Source organism: Leptodactylus fuscus, chromosome 4, assembly GCF_031893055.1.
Source record: "Leptodactylus fuscus isolate aLepFus1 chromosome 4, aLepFus1.hap2, whole genome shotgun sequence".
Taxonomy (NCBI): domain Eukaryota; kingdom Metazoa; phylum Chordata; class Amphibia; order Anura; family Leptodactylidae; genus Leptodactylus; species Leptodactylus fuscus.
The window spans coordinates 174,292,125-174,315,567 of NC_134268.1; the positions used below are offsets into that span (position 1 = coordinate 174,292,125).

Below are 23,443 nucleotides of genomic sequence, written 5' to 3' on the forward strand. Positions count from 1 at the left end.
CTGCCAGGAGGGGATCCGTAATGGATCTGACCTCCTGGTGACCACAGCTAAGGCTGGCGGATTCCTGCCATTCCGGCAGCCTTAGCTGGAGTTACCAGGAGGTCAGATCCATTATGTATACCCTTCTGGCGAACCCTAGCGCTACTGGGAACACAGCCTAAGGGCTCATTCACGTCTGCGCCGGCACTCCGTACTTCAGGTTTCCGTTTCCTGCACAAAACAGAACAGGAGACGGAAACCTGCAGGAGGCTTTCTCACCCATTCATTTGAATGGGTGAGAAAGCTGTCCTGCCGTGAGCGGCGGTGAGCGTTTTAGGCTCTACGCCGTGAAAGCGGGTTTTATAATCTGCACACAGAGTCGGACATGCAGTACTCTGTCCGGATTTAAAAAAACGGTTTCGCAGCGGAGAGCCTAAAACGCTCACCGCCGCTCACAGCAGGACAGCTTTCTCACCCATTCAAATGAATGGGTGAGAAAGCCTCCTGCAGGTTTCCGTCTCCTGTTCTGTTTTGTGCAGGAAATGGAAACCTGAAGTACGGAGTGCCGGCGCAGACGTGAATGAGCCCTTAGGCTGTGTTCCCAGTAGCGCTGGGGTTCGCCAGAAGGGGATACATAATGGATCTGACCTCCTGGTAACTCCAGCTAAGGCTGCCTGAATGGCAGGAATCCACCAGCCTTAGCTGTGGTCACCAGGAGGTCAGATCCATTACGGAATCCCCTCCTGGCAGACCCCAGCGCTACTGGGAATGCATCCTTACTTTGCAATTGTAAAATACATTTTGAAAAGTATTTTTATTTGAGTTATTCTCTGTTATTTGCACACAGGCCCAAAAGGCCCCAGGTGCGTGAATATGGAGTAGTCCCAAAAAAAGGTTGTTATACCGAAATGCCTATAACATAAAAATATATGAATAACTGGAAATTACTAACAACTATATACCTGAGGAATACCTAGAGTTTCAAAAATCTAACTAAAGTAATTTTACAGAAAATAGAAAATAGGTAACCTGGCAGGCCTGCGAGGCCCCAGGTATGCGTCCGCCAGCCTTAGCTGGGGTCACCAGGAGGTCAGATCTATTTCGGAATCCCGTCCTGGCGGACTCCAGCACTAGTGGGAATGCATCCTTACTTTGCAATAAACTTTGAAAAGTATTATTTTTTAGTTATTCCATGATAATTGTAAACAGGCCTAAAAGGCCCCAGGTGCGTGAATATGGGGTAGTCCCAAAAAAAGGTTGTTATACCGAAATGTCTGTAACATAAAAATATATGAATAACTGGAAATTACTAACAACTATATACCTGAGGAATACCTAGAGTTTCAAAAATCTAACTAAAGTAATTTTACAGAAAATAGAAAACAGGTAACCTGGCAGGCCTGCGAGGCCCCAAAAAACCCTTAACTGGGGTCACCAGGAGGTCAGACCCATTACGGAATCCCGTCCTGGCGGACCCCAGCACTAGTGGGAATGCATCCTTACTTTGCAATAAACTTTGAAAAGTATTTTTTTTAGTTATTCCATGATAATTGTAAACAGGCCTAAAAGGCCCCAGGTGCGTGAATGTGTAGATTTCTATGGGTGCGCGTTCTAGGGTTAACCTAGTGGATTTCTTTTAGCAGAAAACAGGTTCTAGATTTCTCTTTAGCAATACTCTACCAGTTACCAAATCTGGTAACACATGCGTGGTATTGCCTCTTGGGATATGTTAAGCCAATAGGATAGGTAAAAAGGGATAAGTCTATTTTTTATTTTAGCACTTAGTTTATTTAGCATTTACACTACTTACATAAAACCCATACTGCTAGCAATGCCTCATGTAGCAAATTACATAATACTGTACATCTCTAGATATAGATTCCAGTTGCTAACTTTTCCCAGATGAAGCATTTCAGGTAGTATTTCCTTGTTCTTTATGTCATATTCTATATATAAGATCCTGTCATTGGTTACCCTTTTTTTCTGTCTAAAACGTGGGAATAGCTTTAAGAAAGGATATTCTTCTCCTACATTTAGATGTCCTCTCCGCGCCGCCATTCGATAGAAATCCGGGTTTTCTTCAATATGCAAATGAGTTCTCTCGCAGCACTGGGGGCGGTCCCTAGTGCCTCCATCTTCTTCTGGAACACCCTCTCCCTGCGTCTTCTTCCATCCTGGGTTTCAATCTCCTAGGCCTCGGGCAGATCCGACTGCGCATGCCAGCAGCCACAAGAAAATGGCCGCTTACTCAGTAAGTTGTGTAAGCAGCCATTTTCACACAGCCTACTGAGTAAGCGGCCATTTTTCTTGTGGCCACGGGCATGCGCAGTCAGCTCGGCCTAGGAGATTGAAACCCAGGACAGAAAAAGACGCGGAGAGAGGCCATTCCAGAAGAAGATGGAGGCGGTGCTGGAGAGTTCTCTCACAGCATTGGGGATGCCCCCAGTACTGTTTGAGCACTAGGGACCGCCGGATTTCTACTGAACGGCAGCGCTGAGAAGACATCTAAATGTAGGAGAAGAATAACTTTTCTTAAGGCTATTCCTACGTGTTAGTCAGAAAAAAAGGGTATCCAATGGTAGGATCCCTTTAAACTGATCAGTGACATATTATGGTGGCAGCGTCGTAACTGAAGGCTCATGGCCTCTGCTACAGAACCTCAGCATGGAATCCCCTGTGCCGCTTCTTATGACCATCAGTCACTTCCCACGTATACATTTTGACTGCATTTACATTTTCCTTTCCTTCTCTATTTGGGCCCAAACTGCCATGAGGGATTGTTCTCAATGTCTAAACGCAAGCTTTCCACCATTCCCATCCTGTGTCGATGCACCGTTTTGTGCCACATACTCCTTCCTTGATTGTCGGATGGCCAACTTGCTAATTTTGTCAATAAAAGATTTATTTTCTCCTATCTGACAATAAAAGCCTGAGTATCATAAATCTTCCTCCCCTGTCCCAGTCCAGTTCACTAGAGGACAGGAGTGATAAATTTATGATGCTCAGACTGCCAACCATCAAAGGAAATCTTTCATAAATGACTGACCGTCATGGTCACATAGAAGTAGTAAAGCTCCTCTAATTCATTGAAAAGCTATTGACTGAGTCCTTCGGAAAGTAAATATGTACCAAGCTATGTAAATAATTCATTTTACAATATTAACAATTGTATATTTTATTTCAAAATAATCATTTTACTTCGAGGCCGAAGTCGACTGCACTCAAAACTGTTCCCGACTCCAACTCCAACCCAGCTATGCACTTCATTGTACATGTACAGATCATGTACGGTAGCAAATTTTACCTTGAATCTGATAACTTTATTGAAATGCCATCTGCACAACATGCCTTCTCGCTTCTCTGAATGGTCACTGCTCTCTTGAATCTTTTTACTTTACTTGTGGGATGTATGCATGTGCCAGCCCCCATCCTGTAAGTGCCCCTGATGTCAGGTAATCCCCATATCACTATCCTTAGCAAGGTGGTTCAAGGCTTTGAGGTGCATTTGTTTTATCCTGTGTGTAGTTACAACTTGAATTATTCTCCTAACCTTATTCTGTTGTCTGCTGCCCATCCTGATATGTGGTCCGGGATCCCAATGCCATGACAATGGGGAGCCTTGTGAAGGATCTCCGGCCTGTCATGCATTGTGGTTTGTTTGTTTGTTCTTTATAAATGTAAAGGTGGGGTTTTTGAACTTTTTGTTTTGTTAATTTTTATTCTTTATTGTTAACATTTTAAACTTTTTTTTTCCCGGTCCAACAAGGGGAATTGAACCTGGGATCTCAGATTCCCAGTGCAATATTCCTTATTTGTGACAGGGCTGCTGTTCCTAGGGGACAAATACTTTTTTTCTTCTGACCTGAGATATACCAAAAACACCAGGATATTTTAGTGTTTCACAGTTAGTTCACAGTTTCAGAGTTAGGCATAGCTCACAACTTTCAAAGGACTGAAAGAGGGCCAACTTATGTGGCACGCTATGTGCCCCATGCTGAATTTACACATATTAGGAGCCATCCCCAACCCATTTCCACCACAAGGTATGCCCCTAAATTATAGTGTCCCCCTCCATTTTTACTCATAGTTCAAAGTCCCCCTCCACTTGTCCCGTAGTATACATTTCCCCGCCAGATCCCCCACATTATAAAGCTCCTCCTTTAGTTTCCCCCACAACATACATCCTCCCCTCCGGTTGCCCTTTCAGTATACAGTCCCCCATAGTATATATAGTCCCATTCAGGTGCTCACAGTATAATGGATAAAAGAAAATAACGTAAAACTAATGCCCGGAGGATGCAGATGAGCTGAAGTTGGGCATTCCTCCCGCCAACTGGAACAGCAGGACAGGATCCGGTATCTGGGACTGTCCCATTGAATCCAGGACATTTGGGATGTATGCAGTTAGATCATGACAATATAATTTCTGTGTTACTCTTTTATGAATGGAAAATTAAACAATTCTCAGATCAAAGCGTGCAATGCCGTAAACAGGCCATAGCACTTGCTATACATTGTACACTAGCTGTTTTTGTATCTTGTAAAATGCTGCAAGTCCAAGTTCCAAAAAGCAATAGAAATTCAAAAATATCATACAAATAAAGTGGTCTTAAAATTGAGAGAACAGTTACACATAACAGTACATTTCCTAAAATGTGGTTGTGGTATTAATCATTGGTAGAGAAAGGGTTACACTAAAACATCTACATGTTATTCTAGAATTTCCAAAAGTAATAATTTGCTTTAGTAAAACTTGTATTACAGCAATATGTGTATTATTGTGTTAAACTGCTACAGTGTGCTTTGTGAAATTTTGGCATTCTCCAAGGTTTTAAAGATCAAAAGATTTTTTGTCTACGTTGAAATTAAGAGCAAATATGTTTTCCAGTCATTCTTATTGGTGCCAGTTCCATTTAGCCTGGCCTGTTAGCGCGACTTGTTTTACTTGTAATGTTTATAGTCTTCTAAACATTTTTTTCTTGTCTTGTGGATGGAATTGTTCTTAGGATCTCTCTCTATATGCCTACATGAGCATGCAGGCAAACAAACACTGCCGTATCTCACAGTTTGGCACCTACTTCTCTCTCAATTTAGCTTAAAACGGAGTCTGTCAGCAGGAAAATTAGTATTAAATACTCTGTAGAGCTGCTTCTACACTTTGCAAAGATGCCTTTCTTCACTATCTACCCCTAACCAGGGGAGAACGTAGCCTCTTGTGGACTGAGTCGACCTATGAGACCTGGCGGTCTTTGGTTCTTTGATGACCCACCCCCTAATTAAAATTTCAGGCCATGCCCCCATTTGTAGATCAAAAAATCCACTTATTTAGCCCATAGACAGTATAATGATTCCTTTCCTGACCCCACACAGTATAGCACCCCTTTTATTGGCCCACACAATATAACACCACATTTACTGACCCCTACAGTATACTTCCCCCTTTAATGATCATCACACAGTATATTACCTCCTTCACTGACTCCCACACAGTATACTGTGCTATTTTTGGCCACCATGCATTATAATACCCCTTTTTTGGCCCTCACACAGTAACATGTTAGCCTTAGATTTGACATAAATTTTCTAAAAGTTTTTGCTTCACTTCTTCTGCGTATCTTCGGAATGGTTTCAGGGCCTTTAATGTCACACACCTTGGGGTGGTCACAACTCAAGCCTGTGATTGTGCTTCAGTGGTCATGTCGGGTGTGCCAAGCATGCCCCACAGCACCACTAAGGCCCAATCACAGGCCTCAGTGGTGACACCGGGAGGCTTGACGTCAGACACAGGCCAGAAGAAGCATAAACAGGATGCCAGGAGACTGCTGGACACCAAGACAGTTGACTATACCTGTTTGTTTTTTATTCACCTTCCCTGGTGCCGTAGAAGTTTGTCTGCTACCTAATTGATTATTCGAACAGGTAGTGGATAATGTTTCACTCACTAATTCCGGCTCGTGTCGCATCTAGTCTACGCTTCTGCCTCCAGGACCTGGGTGCTGGAGAATGCTGCAGCGCCTTCTGAAGGAAGAAGCGGATGCTAGAAACGACAGGAGCCGGGATTGGTGAGGAAAACATCGACCACTACCTGTTAAAATAAATCAATAGATAGCAGCCATCTCTCAGTTTATGCCAAGAGGAACCGCTTGAAGCTGAAGTGCAGCCCTGCCCCAACTGCAGATATAGTATGACACAGTGGGAGATCTTACCCAAGCAATAGAGGTGGCAGAAGTGCGCAGCACTTATGGGCAATTATCTAGAGCAGAGCATGAAGCCACAGCAGGAGAAGAAAGGGCTCGAAACCACTTTCCAGCTAATAATCATAAGAATAAAACTCTGATTTTCATGAAAATGGAGCTTCAATGCAGGATAGGAACGGCATCTGTGGAAAGTGTAGGTACTGTATTTAGTTTCCTGCTGACAGATTCCCCATAATATGCTTTTGTTTAGGAACATTTATGTATACTTTTGAGCGTTGGTGGATTTTAGTAAATTCTCTGAAGGAGTGCATTGGCAGCAGTCACTACCGGACCCTGGACTCTGGAGGGGCGAGGGGGGGCATTATTCTATATGGCAGACAGATTTTGCTGAAGAACCCAGAAGTTTCAAGTTATGCTTCTGCAAACTGTTAAAGTGGGTCTGGGTATGAAGTCTGTCTCATTGGTACCCACATAATGTTTGGGCGTAGTACCTGTTCCTTTCTATGTCCATAAGGATACATGTAGATATCCCATTAATGATGTAAAAATTCAAGCACATGTCCAGTAACCAGCCAACCACTATCTTATAGGTACACTCAGAGGTAGTGAATATATTATAAAGTATTAGGGTTGCATACCCTCAGTGGGTTTTAGTGATATCCATTACTTATGTCATGAATATAACCTCTTTTTAAAGGAACACCAAATCTAGAAATGAATGATAAAAGTAAGCAGAAATATAGCTGCAATTGCTGTTTATCGGCCCTCAGCATTTTCTGAGGGATCCTGACATAACTTTAAGAAATCCAGCAGAGAACACAGGGGTCCATCTCCTGCCGATCAGCCCCATATTTGGCTGGTGACTAGATAGAGGTTGAGGGAGGTTAACCAGGGATGACATTTAACAATCTTATGTCTAGGCAAACCACAGCGAGGAGGATTCTGCTCCAGCCAGTTGTCTTACAGCCTGGCACATGACAGTGGGGAAGAGTAGGGAGAAATGGGACAAACACAGATTTTTTTATCTTTCTTATTTATTTGTCATAGGACACAAATTAGACCAAGGTAAAGGAGTTTAATGGAGGAAGAGCTAGCATTTTATCAATCAGTGAATTTTCTGTTTAGTTTTCTTTAAATAGGAGCCATCCTGGCGATCACCTGGGAGTGGTCAGCCATGTTATACGTGGATGGTCAGGTTTGCCAGAGTGGGGGAACTGCTCTTATAAAGTGACTCTCTGCTTTGGCTCATAGATGGGGCCCCTGACCCGGGGACCCGTCTGTGACAATTATACACCATAGCATGTATGTAGACAGGGGCTGATCTTGTGACACGACCTCCATTACAGCATAAACAGTCCTCATTATTTTTGCTCCTGTAGTTCTGTTTCTTCCGCAGCAGCTGGACATTAACTGTGTTGCACAAGTTAATCAAAATCTTTGCTTACAAGGTCACCATAGCAACACCTTCGCTGTTTGCCGCCTTCTGATGTCTTCACTTATTACAGGGTAATCTCTATAGTCTTCAAGTGTCCCCAATTACCAAGAAGAATCCTAGGAAAAATATGTTTTGCTGATCCTGGAAATGTTTGGTTTGTTTCTTTTTTTTTCCTCAGCTAAGTGCAAATCCACTTTCCTTTCCAAAAACAAAAGTTTTTGTTCAGTTACTGTATGTGCAAAAGGGGTTCTCACCCCTGGCGTAGAGAATGAAGCCCCTCTGGCTGTGTAGAAGTCAGTGCGACTCTTTAGGTAGTCATTTAAAGGTGGAGTTTTTTCCGTTTTTGTTTTTTTTTAATATCCAATGATATTTCCTTGTATTATAAACATCTTGTCCACCATGACATTTGGTGCTGACCACAACTCATTTTTGCAGATTTCCAGAAAAGCATTTTATTTTGCTCACATTTCCATCACTCCCTCCATCCTGCTGTTATCCCAAATACAGTGCCCATCACAAATAATGTCCCATAGCAGCCCTTCATACAGTGTAATGTCCCATAGCAGCCCTTCATACAGTGTATTGTCCCATAGCAGCCCTTCATACAGTATAATGTCCCATAGCAGCCCTTCATACAGTGTATTGTCCCATAGCAGCCCTTCATACAGTGTAATGTCCCATAGCAGCCCTTCATACAGTGTAATGTCCCATAGCAGCCCTTCATACAGTGTATTGTCCCATAGCAGCCCTTCATACAGTATAATGTCCCATAGCAGCCCTTTATACAGTATAATGTCCCATAGCAGCCCTTCATACAGTATAATGTCCCATAGCAGCCCTTCATACAGTATAATGTCCCGTAGCAGCCTTCATACAGTATAATGTCCCGTAGCAGCCCTTCATACAGTATAATGTCCCATAGCAGCCTTCATACAGTATAATGTCCCATAGCAGCCCTTCATACAGTATAATGTCCCATAGCAGCCCTTCATACAGTATAATGTCCCATAGCAGCCCCTTCATACAGTATAATGTCCCATAGCAGTCCTTCATACAGTATAATGTCCCATAGCAGCCTTCATACAGTATAATGTCCCATAGCAGCCCTTCATACAGTATAATGTCCCATAGCAGCCCTTCATACAGTATAATGTCCCGTAGCAGCCTTCATACAGTATAATGTCCCGTAGCAGCCCTTCATACAGTATAATGTCCCATAGCAGTCCTTCATACAGTATAATGTCCCATAGCAGCCCTTCATACAGTATAATGTCCCATAGCAGCCCTTCATACAGTATAATGTCCCATAGCAGCCCTTCATACAGTATAATGTCCCATAGCAGCCCTTCATACAGTGTAATGTCCCATAGCAGCCCTTCATACAGTATAATGTCCCATAGCAGCCCTTCATACAGTATAATGTCCCATAGCAGCCCTTTATACAGTATAATGTCCCATAGCAGCCCTTCATACAGTATAATGTCCCATAGCAGCCCTTCATACAGTATAATGTCCCGTAGCAGCCCTTCATACAGTATAATGTCCCATAGCAGCCCTTCATACAGTATAATGTCCCATAGCAGCCCTTCATACAGTATAATGTCCCATAGCAGCCCTTCATACAGTATAATGTCCCGTAGCAGCCCTTCATACAGTATAATGTCCCATAGCAGCCCTTCATACAGTATAATGTCCCATAGCAGCCCTTCATACAGTATAATGTCCCATAGCAGCCCTTCATACAGTGTAATGTCCCATAGCAGCCCTTCATACAGTATAATGTCCCATAGCAGCCCTTCATACAGTATAATGTCCCATAGCAGCCCTTCATACAGTATAATGTCCCATAGCAGCCCTTCATACAGTATAATGTCCCATAGCAGCCCTTCATACAGTATAATGTCCCATAGCAGCCCTTCATACAGTATAATGTCCCATAGCAGCCCTTCATACAGTATAATGTCCCATAGCAGCCCTTCATACAGTATAATGTCCCATAGCAGCCCTTCATACAGTATAATGTCCCATAGCAGCCCTTCATACAGTATAATGTCCCGTAGCAGCCCTTCATACAGTATAATGTCCCATAGCAGCCCTTCATACAGTATAATGTCCCATAGCAGCCCTTCATACAGTATAATGTCCCATAGCAGCCCTTCATACAGTATAATGTCCCGTAGCAGCCCTTCATACAGTATAATGTCCCATAGCAGCCCTTCATACAGTATAATGTCCCATAGCAGCCCTTCATACAGTATAATGTCCCATAGCAGCCCTTCATACAGTATAATGTCCCATAGCAGCCCTTCATACAGTATAATGTCCCATAGCAGCCCTTCATACAGTATAATGTCCCATAGCAGCCCTTCATACAGTATAATGTCCCATAGCAGCCCTTCATACAGTGTAATGTCCCATAGCAGCCCTTCATACAGTATAATGTCCCATAGCAGCCCTTCATACAGTATAATGTCCCGTAGCAGCCCTTCATACAGTATAATGTCCCATAGCAGCCCTTTATACAGTATAATGTCCCATAGCAGCCCTTCATACAGTATAATGTCCCGTAGCAGCCCTTCATACAGTATAATGTCCCGTAGCAGCCCTTCATACAGTATAATGTCCCATAGCAGCCCTTCATACAGTATAATGTCCCATAGCAGCCCTTCATACAGTATAATGTCCCATAGCAGCCCTTCATACAGTGTAATGTCCCATAGCAGCCCTTCATACAGTATAATGTCCCATAGCAGCCCTTCATACAGTATAATGTCCCATAGCAGCCCTTCATACAGTATAATGTCCCATAGCAGCCCTTCATACAGTATAATGTCCCATAGCAGCCCTTCATACAGTATAATGTCCCATAGCAGCCCTTCATACAGTATAATGTCCCATAGCAGCCCTTCATACAGTATAATGTCCCATAGCAGCCCTTTATACAGTATAATGTCCCGTAGCAGCCCTTCATACAGTATAATGTCCCATAGCAGCCCTTCATACAGTATAATGTCCCGTAGCAGCCCTTCATACAGTATAATGTCCCGTAGCAGCCCTTCATACAGTATAGTCCCGTAGCAGCCCTTCATACAGTATAATGTCCCGTAGCAGCCTTCATACAGTATAATGTCCCGTAGCAGCCCTTCATACAGTATAATGTCCCATAGCAGTCCTTCATACAGTATAATGTCCCATAGCAGCCCTTCATACAGTATAATGTCCCATAGCAGCCCTTCATACAGTATAATGTCCCATAGCAGCCCTTCATACAGTATAATGTCCCATAGCAGCCCTTCATACAGTATAATGTCCCATAGCAGCCCTTCATACAGTATAATGTCCCATAGCAGCCTTCATACAGTATAATGTCCCATAGCAGCCCTTCATACAGTATAATGTCCCGTAGCAGCCCTTCATACAATATAATGTCCCGTAGCAGCCCTTCATACAGTATAATGTCTCATAGCAGCCCTTCATACAGTATAATGTCCCGTAGCAGCCTTCCACACATTATAATGTCCCATAGTGGCCCCTAAACCTAATATAAAGTCCCAGAGTGGTCCCTATACTAATAAAATGAAAAAAAAAAAAAACAGGGAAAAAAAAACACATACCCATTAGAGAGAACTGAATTTGGTTTATTATACATTAGCATCCAACCCATAAACAGTTAAATCTATTTAATTACATGTGAAGATGAATGATATATAGGCAGACATTGATAGGCCCCCAGCTAGCGAGGTATAGTTGACTGATGACATCATCAGAGTTCCTGCGCACAGATTGACACTCCTTTTCGTCCATAGAACATATGGGCTGCTTGGTGTGATAAAACATACTGGATGTTGGACCCCAACCATTCTGATATTAATGACCTATGCTAAGGATAGGTCATCAAAGGCGTAGTCCCAGGGAAACCCCTTTAAGGTAAACTAAGTACTCACGCAGCCTGTGATACATTGCTCTGATGTCTGAAGATGTAAGGGTTAATCTGGCTGCACCTTTAAAAATCCAGCAAATCTTGAAGGTTCCATAAGTAGTGGCCGCAATCAGCGCGAGTCTCACTCCAGCTGTGTACAGTGATAAGCATAAGGAAACCGCAAGAAATGGGTGTTGCTATGGAAACCCGGCAATGGAGATTCTTAGCAACCTACAATATAAACTTCCCAATTTCTCTGTCTGGACAGAACATTAGAAATGAGATAAATAAAAATATCCACCAGCTTTATACCGGAGTCTGCAGGGCTGTCAGCTAATACCTGTTGGCAGTGGAAGGTTTCTGCACAATTTAGGGAAAATGTGCAATTTCGAGCCCTGCGCAGTAGGTTGTAGAGCAGCACATGAGGTCTGCTGTGGCTCCATAGGGAGACTGTATGTGACCCTGTATAATGCTCCGTCTGACGCCAGGTGTCACAGAGATTCCTCCCTAGAAGCAATACATCTAGTAAAGAACACCTCCATAATATGGCATCACATGGAGCATGGGACTATTTCTTATCTCTGTCATCTTTATGGAATTGGAGGCATACAGAGACCTCATGCATCTCAATTTTGGTCTTATTACAGCTCGATACAACATAGACCTGTGATATAGTGTGTTACGCCTAAAGCGGATCTACCAGGTATATTGCTGTACCCTAATTTTGTCTAGCATGATGTAGCTGAAGATCCATCTTCTGGCACTGAACTTTCTATTCAAGTAACATGTTACTAAAGCACTTCCTAATACATTGGCCCCTGTGGGTTAACCAGTGCTATATGCTTCTCTTAGCTGCTTATCCTGTTGAAATAAACTTGCTTGAATGTTAATGGTCTTGGATACTGTTGAACTGCACACTCAATTACTAAATAACAATGGAAGTTAAAATATAGCTTTTCATATTAACCTCAATAAAAGCAAAGGGAAATACCCATGTGATTATTCCCAACCCCATTAGTAAAAAAAAAAAAAAAAAAAAGTTAAAAACCTGTTGTACTCTGATAACCCCTATATGAAGCATTGTGTTTCACTAGGCTATTGATCGGCAGATATTCGTCAGAGAAGTGATTACACTTCATATTAGAATGACCTAGCATGAATTGTCTGTAACTGGAACACTATCTCCTATGGGTGTAACAGGAGGTGCGAGTGCAACTGGGCTTTCATGTGATGTGGGGGGCCCGGGACACACAATAAGCAGTTGTTGCATTGAAGGCATGCTTTGTGCTCCAGGCTCATCACTACTCTTGCCACTCAGGTCCCTACTGTCTCCTGTCTGTACAACCCTGTGCGGTGGAAGTAGATCTTCCGAATGTAATGACAACACTCATGCTACTTGAATGGCAAGGGTGGTGCTTCCTGAGCTAAATGTCCGCCCCTAGTGCACCAACCTTTTGCCTTATTTGCATAAAATTTCAAGAATTTTTTTCTCTAAATTTACAAAAGTGACCTACATAACAAACGTACATTGTCTGCTGTATCATTGTAATGTGCTCTATACCACATGGGTATAGAGGTAGTTGCACCTGTTTGGGGGAGGTTGTTAACTCCCTTTAAGCAGCTAAAGGTTACTCAGGAGCAGATGGGAAGAACAGCCAGGAAGGCGGGATAGAGAGACCTCAGACCTCCATTATTATAGCATTGTATCCACCAGCTGTGCACTGCACATCAGGTAAATCACTTCACAAGCATTTCATTGGGGTGAGAGAAACTTCAAGAACTAACTCACTTATATTCAACCCCTTTAGCCTTGTTCACATGGCAAAATCTGCTGCTGATTTTACAACAGATTCCACCCCAAAATCAGCAAATGATTTAGCCCTGATTCTGCCTCCCATTATTTTCTATGGATGAAATCAGATGTCTACCTCAAATCCCTATTCATTTTCAGACCTCTGAACATGTGCTTAGAGTTCTGCTGCCCTGTGCATAGCGTCAGAAAGTGAGTCTTAAAGATAAGTCATTAGAACCCATTATGCCTAGGTCTTGGACAACCCCTTTAAGTTCCTACTGAGTACTGGACATGCTGATGGTTCCAGGGTCTTCTGAGCTGGTGCCAAAAGCTGTGGGTGACAGCTGTAATGTGTACAACACATTAAAAGTGTAGGGAGGATATTTTTAGGTGTAATCCAGTGGGGGAGAGTCCTGGCCCAAGGCTTGTACTGGGAGCTATAGTTACACTGCTGCTAGCCCCTTCATAGAATCCGTGTATTACTCTCTCTATGCTGTCACCTATCTAATTCCCTTTGTTGAGTCAGATCCTATGTGTTTCCAATGTAACTTTGCATGAATTATATTGACTTCACATGGCGTGTGTGAAACTCAGTATTACTCAGCATTACAGGATCTAGTATTCAAGCTATTAGTAAAACATATGTCATTGAGTCCGGTTCAGCCCACTAATATCGTAATTTACTTGCTAAAAATATATGTACTTAGAATACTCGATTTAGTTCCCAAGGCGCAGTCCCTGGTCTCTAATGATTCTAAGTGGTGTATTTCCCTTGTCAGTCACTGAAGACTATAATAAAGATTAGCTGAGCATTAGGTCAGTAGAGGTCCTTGTATTCCAGGGCGGCGGCACCTCCAAACAATATGCAAAATAGCTTGGTACTCATTCGTGAATGTAAGAAATCTTACTTAGTCAATGTACAGGTTATATGTGACAGTTATTCACAATTCTATCAGGATAGGTCTTCAATCTTAGATCATGTGGGTCCTAACAGCTGTGACCCATGCAGATCAGCTTCTTCGGGACATTGCAGCTCCTGGTCATGTTTATATGTTGGGAGCTGCACTGCTAACTCTACATATAGTGGCCGGTTTAGGTACTACAGTACTACATTTCTATGGGATACTGATATAGTACCTAAACACGCCACTACATATTGTATGACAAGTAAGCAGCGCAGCTCCTGGCATGTAAGTATTACCAAGAGCTGCCCTTTTCTGGAACAGCTGATCCTGGCTATTAGACCCCCATTGATCTTAAATTGATGGCTTAGATTTAGGTTCAGTATTAGAAAGTTGGATAACCCCTTTTATAATAACGCCTTTCTCGAACAAACATGGTCCCTGGTGACCAGCACTTTGGTGCTTAATTCCCGATAGTACTTAGTTTCTCCGTAATTTGTAACCACAGTACTGTATATGTCTACAGGTGCATAGATATAGGGGATGCAGAGGTTGCTACTGGACCCTGACGGAGCCCCAATGGTCATCTAAAATATAACACTATTCTAAATGCTGATACATACAGTCCTATGAAAAAGTTTGGGCACCCCTATTGATCTTAATCATTTTTAGTTCTAAATATATTGGTGTTTGCAGCAGCCATTTCAGTTTGATATATCTAATAACTGATGGACACAGTAATATTTCAGGATTGAAATGAGGTTTATTGTACTAACAGAAAGTGTGCTATATGCATTAAACCAAAATTTGACCGGTGCAAAAGTATGGGCACCTCAACAGAAAAGTGACATTAATATTTAGTAGATCCTCCTTTTGCAAAGATAACAGCCTCTAGTCGCTTCCTGTAGCTTTTAATCAGTTCCTGGATCCTGGATGAAGGTATTTTGGACCATTTCTCTTTACAAAACAATTCAAGTTCAGTTAAGTTTGATGGTCGCCAAGCATGGACAGCCCGCTCTCAAATCATCCCACAGATGTTCAATGATATTCAGGTCTGGGGACTGGGATGGCCATTCCAGAACATTGTAATTGTTCCTCTGCATGAATGCCTGAGTCGATTTGGAGCGGTGTTTTGGATCATTGTCTTGCTGAAATATCCATCCCCGGCGTAACGTCAACTTTGTCACTGATTCTTGAACATTATTCTCAAGAATCTGCTGATACTGAGTGGAATCCATGCGACCCTCAACTTTAACAAGATTCCCGGTGCCGGCATTGGCCACACAGCCCCAAAGCATGATGGAACTTCCACCAAATTTTACAGTGGGTAGCAAGTGTTTTTCTTGGAGTGCTGTTTTTTTTGGACGCCATGCATAACGCCTTTTTGTATGACCAAACAACTCAATCTTTGTTCATCAGTCCACAGGACCTTCTTCCAAAATGAAGCTGGCTTGTCCAAATGTGCTTTTACATACCTCAGGCGACTCTATTTGTGGCGTGCTTGCAGAAACGGCTTCTTTCTCATCACTCTCCCATACAGCTTCTCCTTGTGCAAAGTGCGCTGTATTGTTGACCGATGCACAGTGACACCATCTGCAGTAAGATGATGCTGCAGCTCTTTGGAGGTGGTCTGTGGATTGTCCTTGACTGTTCTCACCATTCTTCTTCTCTGCCTTTCTGATATTTTTCTTGGCCTGCCACTTCTGGGCTTAACAAGAACTGTCCCTGTGGTCTTCCATTTCCTTACTATGTTCCTCACAGTGGAAACTGACAGGTTAAATCTCTGAGACAACTTTTTGTATCCTTCCCCTGAACAACTATGTTGAACAATCTTTGTTTTCAGATCATTCGAGAGCTGGCTGTCCATGCTCGGTGACCATCAAACTTAACTGAACTTGAATTGTTTTGTAAAGAGGAATGGTCCAAAATACCTTCATCCAGGATCCAGAAACTGATTGAAAGCTACAGGAAGCGACTAGAGGCTGTTATCTTTGCAAAAGAAGGATCTACTAAATATTAATGTCACTTTTCTGTTGAGGTGCCCATACTTTTGCACCTGTCAAATTTTGGTTTAATGCATATTGCACATTTTCTGTACAATATTTGTACAATAAACCTCATTTCAATCATGAAATATTACTGTGTCCATCAGTTATTAGATATATCAAACTGAAATGGCTGCTGCAAACACCAAAATATTTAGAACTAAAAATGATTAAAATTAATAGGGGTGCCCAAACTTTTTCATAGGACTGTAACTAAGGTCCCCATTGCAGACTTTGCATTGGGGCCCAGTGGCATCAAGCTACAGCTCTGCATGTCTGCTTATTACTTATTGGTCTTTCTATGACTTTGTTGTAATATTTTAGCAGTGATTTTTGCATTGATTTACTAGTGCAATGTACCAGATATGTGAGCTACTGCCGGGTTAATGATAAATGGAGCAGCATGATACGGTAGAGGATATGATATCTATGTAATGTATCACTTCCCTCCAGATTGTTTCACTTCTGTCTTATCTCTTAAACAGGACATATTCAGGATGTTGTCTTGCAAGAAAAGTTGGAAAGAGAAGATAAAATCCAGGTGTCTCTAGCAGTGTTGAAACAGGTGTGTATGGTTGAGTTTCATGGTATTACATGTTTTTCCTTATTTTGCAATTATTTTTACCAGAATTATTATTCCAGAAAATCATACATTGCTCTGATGAACCCTAACAAGGCCAAGCTGCCTGTCTGCCTGCTGTAGATGGATATTAAGTTCCCAGCTCATGTTTATACTCTGCTTTAGAAAACCTGTATTAGGGCCTTATGAATGAACAGAAAATGGTTTCCTCTTTCAAGGACTTTATCTATAAACCAACACAGAGAATTTGCACAAAGACACACAAATAGTCTCTCGTATTAGAGAACCTAGCAGATCCAAATATTGCAGAGATAGTCTATTGACCTAAATGGACATTGTGTAATGCTTCACTTCACCAGTGGTGGTGCTATAAGGGAATAGAAGGCTTGCCTTATGGCCATGTGTGAACAGCTGATCACTGGGTGGGTGTCTGCAGTGGGACACTACATGGTCACCTTAGAGTAGGGTGATCATTAAGCTATTACTGTGGGCAACTTTTTATAGTCAACTTTTTGTAGTTCGCAAATAACAGTTTAAGTATGTATGTCGCAGAGAAATGATGAAAGTAGGGATTCGATCAAATCCCGGAAGATGTTAAAATAACAACTCTGTGGGGTCATTTCTCTAAAGAAAGTCAGTGATTTGATCAAAACCCCTGACCTGTTTTAGTGAAATGATGAAATAACACAAGTCAGGACTCGCACAGCTCTATGTTTCACTCCCCCTTTACCACACCGCTCCCCTCCGGTGCTCGTTACAGCGCGCAGCACTTGTGACGTGACGTACACGAAAAATGGGTCCAGATCTAGAAAAAACTCCCCTGAAATAACACAAGTCAGGACTAGGGTTGAGCGATCGTGTTCGGAAAAGATCGGATTCTGATCAGCGATCGAGAAAATTTCACAATCGCCATCGGAATTCCGAACACGATCTTTTTATGTGGGATCGAGATCGGTGATTTTTCCCACAATGCATTGCTTAGCCTTCACACTGAGTATACGATGTATATTCAGTGTGAAGGCTCCGCTGCAGTTCCATAGGAATGAATGGAAGCAGCCGACACACAGCCTTAACCCCCTGCACGCCGGCTGCCTTCATTCATTCGAATGGAAGGCTAAACTAAATCTCTAGCAGCTACTTACCTCTAGAGATGGCTGCTCCAGTGCCCTCCTTCTTCTTGCCTCGCTGCCCCCCCTCCCAGATTAGTGTTTAAAGCGCTAGGTAGGCGGGGCTTGTGGCTTAGTCAGGGGTGAACCTGCTCCTTTCGCCGCCCGAGCGAAGTACAGAAAGCCGCGCCCCCCCCCCCCCCCCCGCGCCGGAAGGAGGGGGGCGGAGCGGGGCGTGGCTTAGCGGTGGGGCGTATCACATCGAAAGGGGGCGGGGCTTAGCGCCGTTCGCCGGCAGAAAGCAGGCCCGGAGACTGCCTGCGCTCTGCCTGAGCGTGCGGGGAGGCTGCTGGAGCAGCGCTGCTCCAGTGGCCTCCACAAACCACCGCTCCGTGCTAAGCCAGTCCAGGACAGCTTGTCCTGGACTGGCTTAGGGAAGCAAAAATGCCGCCCTCCCTGAGGCCCTGGCGTAGTGCCGCCTGAAGCGCTCGCTTCAGGTCGCCTCATGGGAGGTGCGGCACTGGGCTTAGTGTGGGCGGGTACAGGGCGAGGAGACGTGACGTCTCCCCTCCCAGTACCCGCCCACTCTCTCCTAACCCACCCACACTCCTAACCTGGCAGGGAGGGGGCAGCGAAGAGAGAAGAGCAGCAGCGAGGCGAAGAATGAAGGCACGGGGCACAGGACCAGCCATCTCTGGAGGTAAGTGGACACCAGGGGGTAGGATTGCTTTAAAAATCCGATCTCCGATTAAAAAAAAAATCCCATTGACTTGCATTGGGATCGGAATTGGGATCGAGATCGGGTTCGAATGAAAAATGATCGGAAATCGGATTTTAAAATCGATCCTGAAAAGTCAAGATCGGCTCAACGCTAGTCAGGACTCAGAGATATATGTTTCACTTGTTACCACTCCCACTTTACCTCACTGCTCCCCTTCGGTATCCGTGCTGGCCAGCGTGCCAAGCTTCTAACATGACGCACACAAAAAATGTGTTCAGATATAGAAAAAAAAATCAAACTCTGACCGAATTTGTATCTAAAGAACAGTTTAATGAAAATATTAGGACATGTTTTGAACAAGCGGCATGATAAAGAAAAACCTTGGCGAAAGGATAGAAGAAGCTTCACAGTCATTGAACAATTTACAATTAGCCGCAACTACTTACGCTACAACGGACACATACACAGGACTATTATGGGAAAAAATTACCATGTTTTGGAAGTAGGTACTAAAAAATATATCACCTTAAGTACCTATTTCTTTTGTTAATTAGTTTTGAATAAATAATTAGTGTTTCAATGACTATTGTTGTATTACCCACTCTACATGTAATAATGTTGCTTTACTAAATGAAGACTCTTCATATCTAAACAATATGATTTTATCATTTCACTAAAACAGGTCAGGGGTTTTGATCAAATCACAGACTTTCTTTAGGGAAATGACCCCACAGAGTTGTTATTTTAACATCTTCCGGGATTTGATCAAATCCCTAGTTTCATCATTTCCCTGTGACCTATATATGTATTAGATATTTCCTGAATATTAATTGACCATTATGTCATTGATTTCCTCAAATGTTTTTTACATGAGAAATAATTACGGTACATTTCTGCCGCAGCTTTACTACTGTGGTACATAGTGAAATAAAGGCCATTCTGCCTTTTCCATCCATTGAGTGTGGTGGTTTGTCCTAGAGACCGTTCTAGCTTGAAGCTCCAGATCAGCAGGGGTTCCCTATCTAGCTTGTGCCATTAAGAATTGGCATATTTTTGTGTAGCAGTGGGACATTTGAGACCCCCATCAAGGTCCAGGCCTGTTAGTGGCTGCTGCTGCCTGTAGCTATTCCCCTGGTTCTAGCAATATCTTCCTAGAAGTATTTCTCATCTAAAGTCGCCACCCCAGTCACAGCAGAATCTGCTATATTGACATGAAAGCTTCACCAGTATTTTATAGTCCTAGTCCAACTGCTCCGCCACTGCTGCTATGTGTGCACATAGCCTTAGTGTGTACAGAGAATACTTAGTAACCATCATTGGCTCCGTAAAATTTCTCTGCTCTACTTCTATTGCTTTAGTAAAAATATATTCCAATATAGACCGATTGTTCTATCATATACTATCAATTATCTAAACTTTTCTTTTTTATTTCGTAAATCAATAGTACAGGAGATGAGAACATACTTTATAAGGAAAAACGTAAGGAAATCTAAATTCACTGATCTCATTTGTACAAAGAAGTCAGTACACAGATTAGTTTACACTGAAGTCTATGAAGAGGGGAGGGGAAGAGGACAAAGCACTGCAGGAATAAGACTGGGGGCAGAAATCTGAGATCTATCTATCTGTAACCACAGCAGAGCCGAATAATAGGTGCAGACAGGTCCCCTTTCCATAAACTTCTATTTCCTGCTGCTTAAAGCTGGACAGGTGTGAATATGGCTGGAGGAAGGAGAGAAGTGAAGAGAGAGGCATTTTTCTCTAATAATAATTCTTTATTATTAATAATAATAATACATACTTTATTTCCACCTGTACGACTGATTTGTGAAATATACAGTAAAAGTTTAGATACTCTATAATTTTGGGGAGGTATTTCTCACAAAACAAAACCAATTCCTTATTTATATTGCAGGTAAAGGATATTTTGAAAGGATCTCTACGATTCAACCAAAGCCATCTTGAGGCTGAGGAGAATGAGGAGATCACCATCACGGATGACCATTACTGCTCCAGCATGCAGATGAAGGAGGGAGAGATGCAGGAGTTGTTTCCTCATAAACCGCTGCAGTTCCATCAGGTAGTGTAATAGCTAAACTCTAGACAGCCGCGGCCCCTTTATTGTTTACCGTGGTCCGTCTAGCTGCACACCCTTTATTTAGTAGTGGACATGCAGGGTATTACAGTTTTGTTCCATTCACATGACTCCTAGTCTAAGGCAAACAGTCTCACCTGAACACCATGGAGTCTCCAAATAGCTGATCAGTAGGGGTGCCTAGCACAACTACCTACAGACAACATACTCATACTCAGTCCTATAGGTCATTAATATCTTGATCCCAGAAAACCACTCTTTGTTGCTTCCCACAAAAAATCAGATTTCTAATGGACATTGCCTTCCATTTTCCTGCAGGAAAATTTACCGTAGTTTAGATACGACCACCTCTGATAGAAGTATTACATGCAGGTTGCAGGGCTCATTGCTTCTCTATAGGGGACAAGTCTATCTGTATGATAGTCCATATGACTAGTTAGTAAGGGAGATAAACACTTTCTACACCCTAATACTGGACATTTCCATATATTATTCCCAAACTTGACTTGGTTCCCAAGTGCTACAGATCATGTCAGAAAGACATATGGCACTACGTGTAAGGTCATTATGTGCGGAGCTACTGCTAGTATGTTCTGTCATTACTCATTTAGTCAGCTGCTGGGAGGAATGGCTGGAAACATGCTTCATGTCATTGCGAGTTTCCCGAATCTGACATGAGCTCAATGTTTGACCTCTGACAAATCTATGTCATAACAACACATACTGGTACATACAGTCTGGATACATTTGTCTGTAGGTTTCTCTTTTCCTACTTAACCACATCAGAGTTTTTGTTGATTCCATGAGCTGTGTGTTTGCAGATGCTTTGGGCAACTTCTCTATCTTTCCTTGGATCACAGCCATCATTGCACAACTGGAGAGGGGCCAGTAAACACTTGCATATGTTGTTGCATTATGTTGCTTGGAATATATAGAAAACCTCAATGTGGTTTTAGTTACAGCACTTTGTCAGAAAAAGAGTTTTCAGTAGGAGATTTTTATGCAGGTTATGGATTTTCTAAGTAATATAGTGAGACTGTCCCATATTGGCAGGCTTGGTCAGCCCGGTCACAGGTTACAGCCTTTATTATAGAGCACAGCTGCATTCACAATTCTGCTGACTTCTGAGCTGAAATCTCCCAACATCCCTTGCTGGTCTATATAACTTTTAACATTCCTTTATCCATAACATTTATAAATTCCATATCTTTCTTAGGGTGAAGATGACTTGTCTTCAAACACCGAGTCTCGGCACTCAGATGACTATATTCTGGTTCCAAAGGAAGGTGACAGCAGTGGATATGACCATGACTTAGAGCCAAAAGAGGCATTGCAGAAACATAAAGGTGCAGAACAGAAAAGAGAACCTTCATCCCATACACTGACCTTCTCTGACCCTCTCATGGGTGGAAACACACCTTCAAGTATCCTCAGCTCTAGCCCAGATGATGACAGCAGCAACAACAGCAAAGATTCTGACTTCACCATTGTTAGCCCACTAGATATTTAACCGTTATTCCTCTTCTATTTCTTATGTTTTTTGATACTTTGTAAATTGAAGAACGCCCTTCATGTCCTCTCCAGGTATATGTAGGGAGTAGTTTTGTTACGTATGAGCAGCAGGATGTACAAGATCCTGTCATTTATGCAAGCTGCTGATCAGAGCACAAAATAACAATAGACATTACAGAGAATATAGCCATTGTCATTATTGCCTTATGTGTATATTTACCACTATATGATATGTCTACTGGATTCAGAATGCAGTTTATGGCTTTACTTCATGCAAGGACAAGGTTGGTCTCACCGTCTTGGATTCCAGTAAATGACAGTGTTTGCAAGGACTGGCGGTTTTATGGAAGCTGGGGAGCCACTGGTTGCCTAACCATGCTTGGAAAAGCAATGTTTACTAGTATAATGGTACTTAAATCAAATGTGTCAATAATGCCAACAAAGTATGTGTTCAACTAATAAAGTATATGAAGACTATGCCTTGTATACTGTATTAGAAAAGATCTCGCTGGGACGTTCTGCTGTCAGTAATATCTTGTATGAGAAAGCCAACTGAGATTAAAGAGTTGTCCCCTGCCTGGTCTTATAAAATGCTTCCAATACACTAAATGTAAGGAGAAGGAACTGCACCCATTGTGGGCACTAACCCTGGAGTGGGAAGCAGTTAATCGAAAATGATAAGTTTTGGGTAGCAGGGAGATACATGGTAGGACATTGAGAATTACAGCTTGGAGGGGGCTGTGATAAAAGATGCCATCAATAGGTTGGGAAAAGTGAACAGTGGGCAAGTAAAAGGGTCCTGCCTACTCTCCTAATCGGATGAATTCAGTAAATGTGTTCCTTATAAAATAACAATTATAGAATAATTCTATCATTAAAATAGTATTTTTTTTCTGCCTACCACGTCGGAATAGCCTTAAGAAAGACTATTCTTCTCCTACCTTTAGATGTCTTCTCCGGGCCGCTGTTCGGAGGAAATCCCGTTTTTTGACAGTATGCAAATGAGTTCTTAGTGTGTAAGCAGCCATTTTCTTGTGGCCGGCGGGCAGTCGGCTTTGCCCGAGGCCTAGAAGCTTGAACACAGCGCTGGAAGAAGATGCAAAGACAGGCCGTTCCAGGCGAAGATGAAGGCGGTGCTGGAGATTTCTCTCACAGCATTG

The 23,443-nt window shown here is 42.6% G+C and overlaps 1 protein-coding gene across 2 annotated transcripts in view; it reads left to right on the plus strand.

Annotated features, from left to right (window-relative positions):
- TBC1D5 (TBC1 domain family member 5) overlaps positions 1 to 22,760 on the plus strand; it is a 438,516-nt gene extending 415,756 nt beyond the window's left edge. For both annotated transcript variants that reach the window (XM_075271425.1, XM_075271426.1), the window contains exons 21-23: positions 16,755 to 16,834; positions 20,592 to 20,756; positions 21,988 to 22,760. In XM_075271425.1, coding sequence (XP_075127526.1) covers positions 16,755 to 16,834; positions 20,592 to 20,756; positions 21,988 to 22,281 — 539 coding nt within the window. In that variant the 3' untranslated portion in view covers positions 22,282 to 22,760. The remainder of the gene's footprint in view (positions 1 to 16,754; positions 16,835 to 20,591; positions 20,757 to 21,987) is intronic.
- The last annotated feature ends 683 nt before the right edge of the window (positions 22,761 to 23,443 follow it).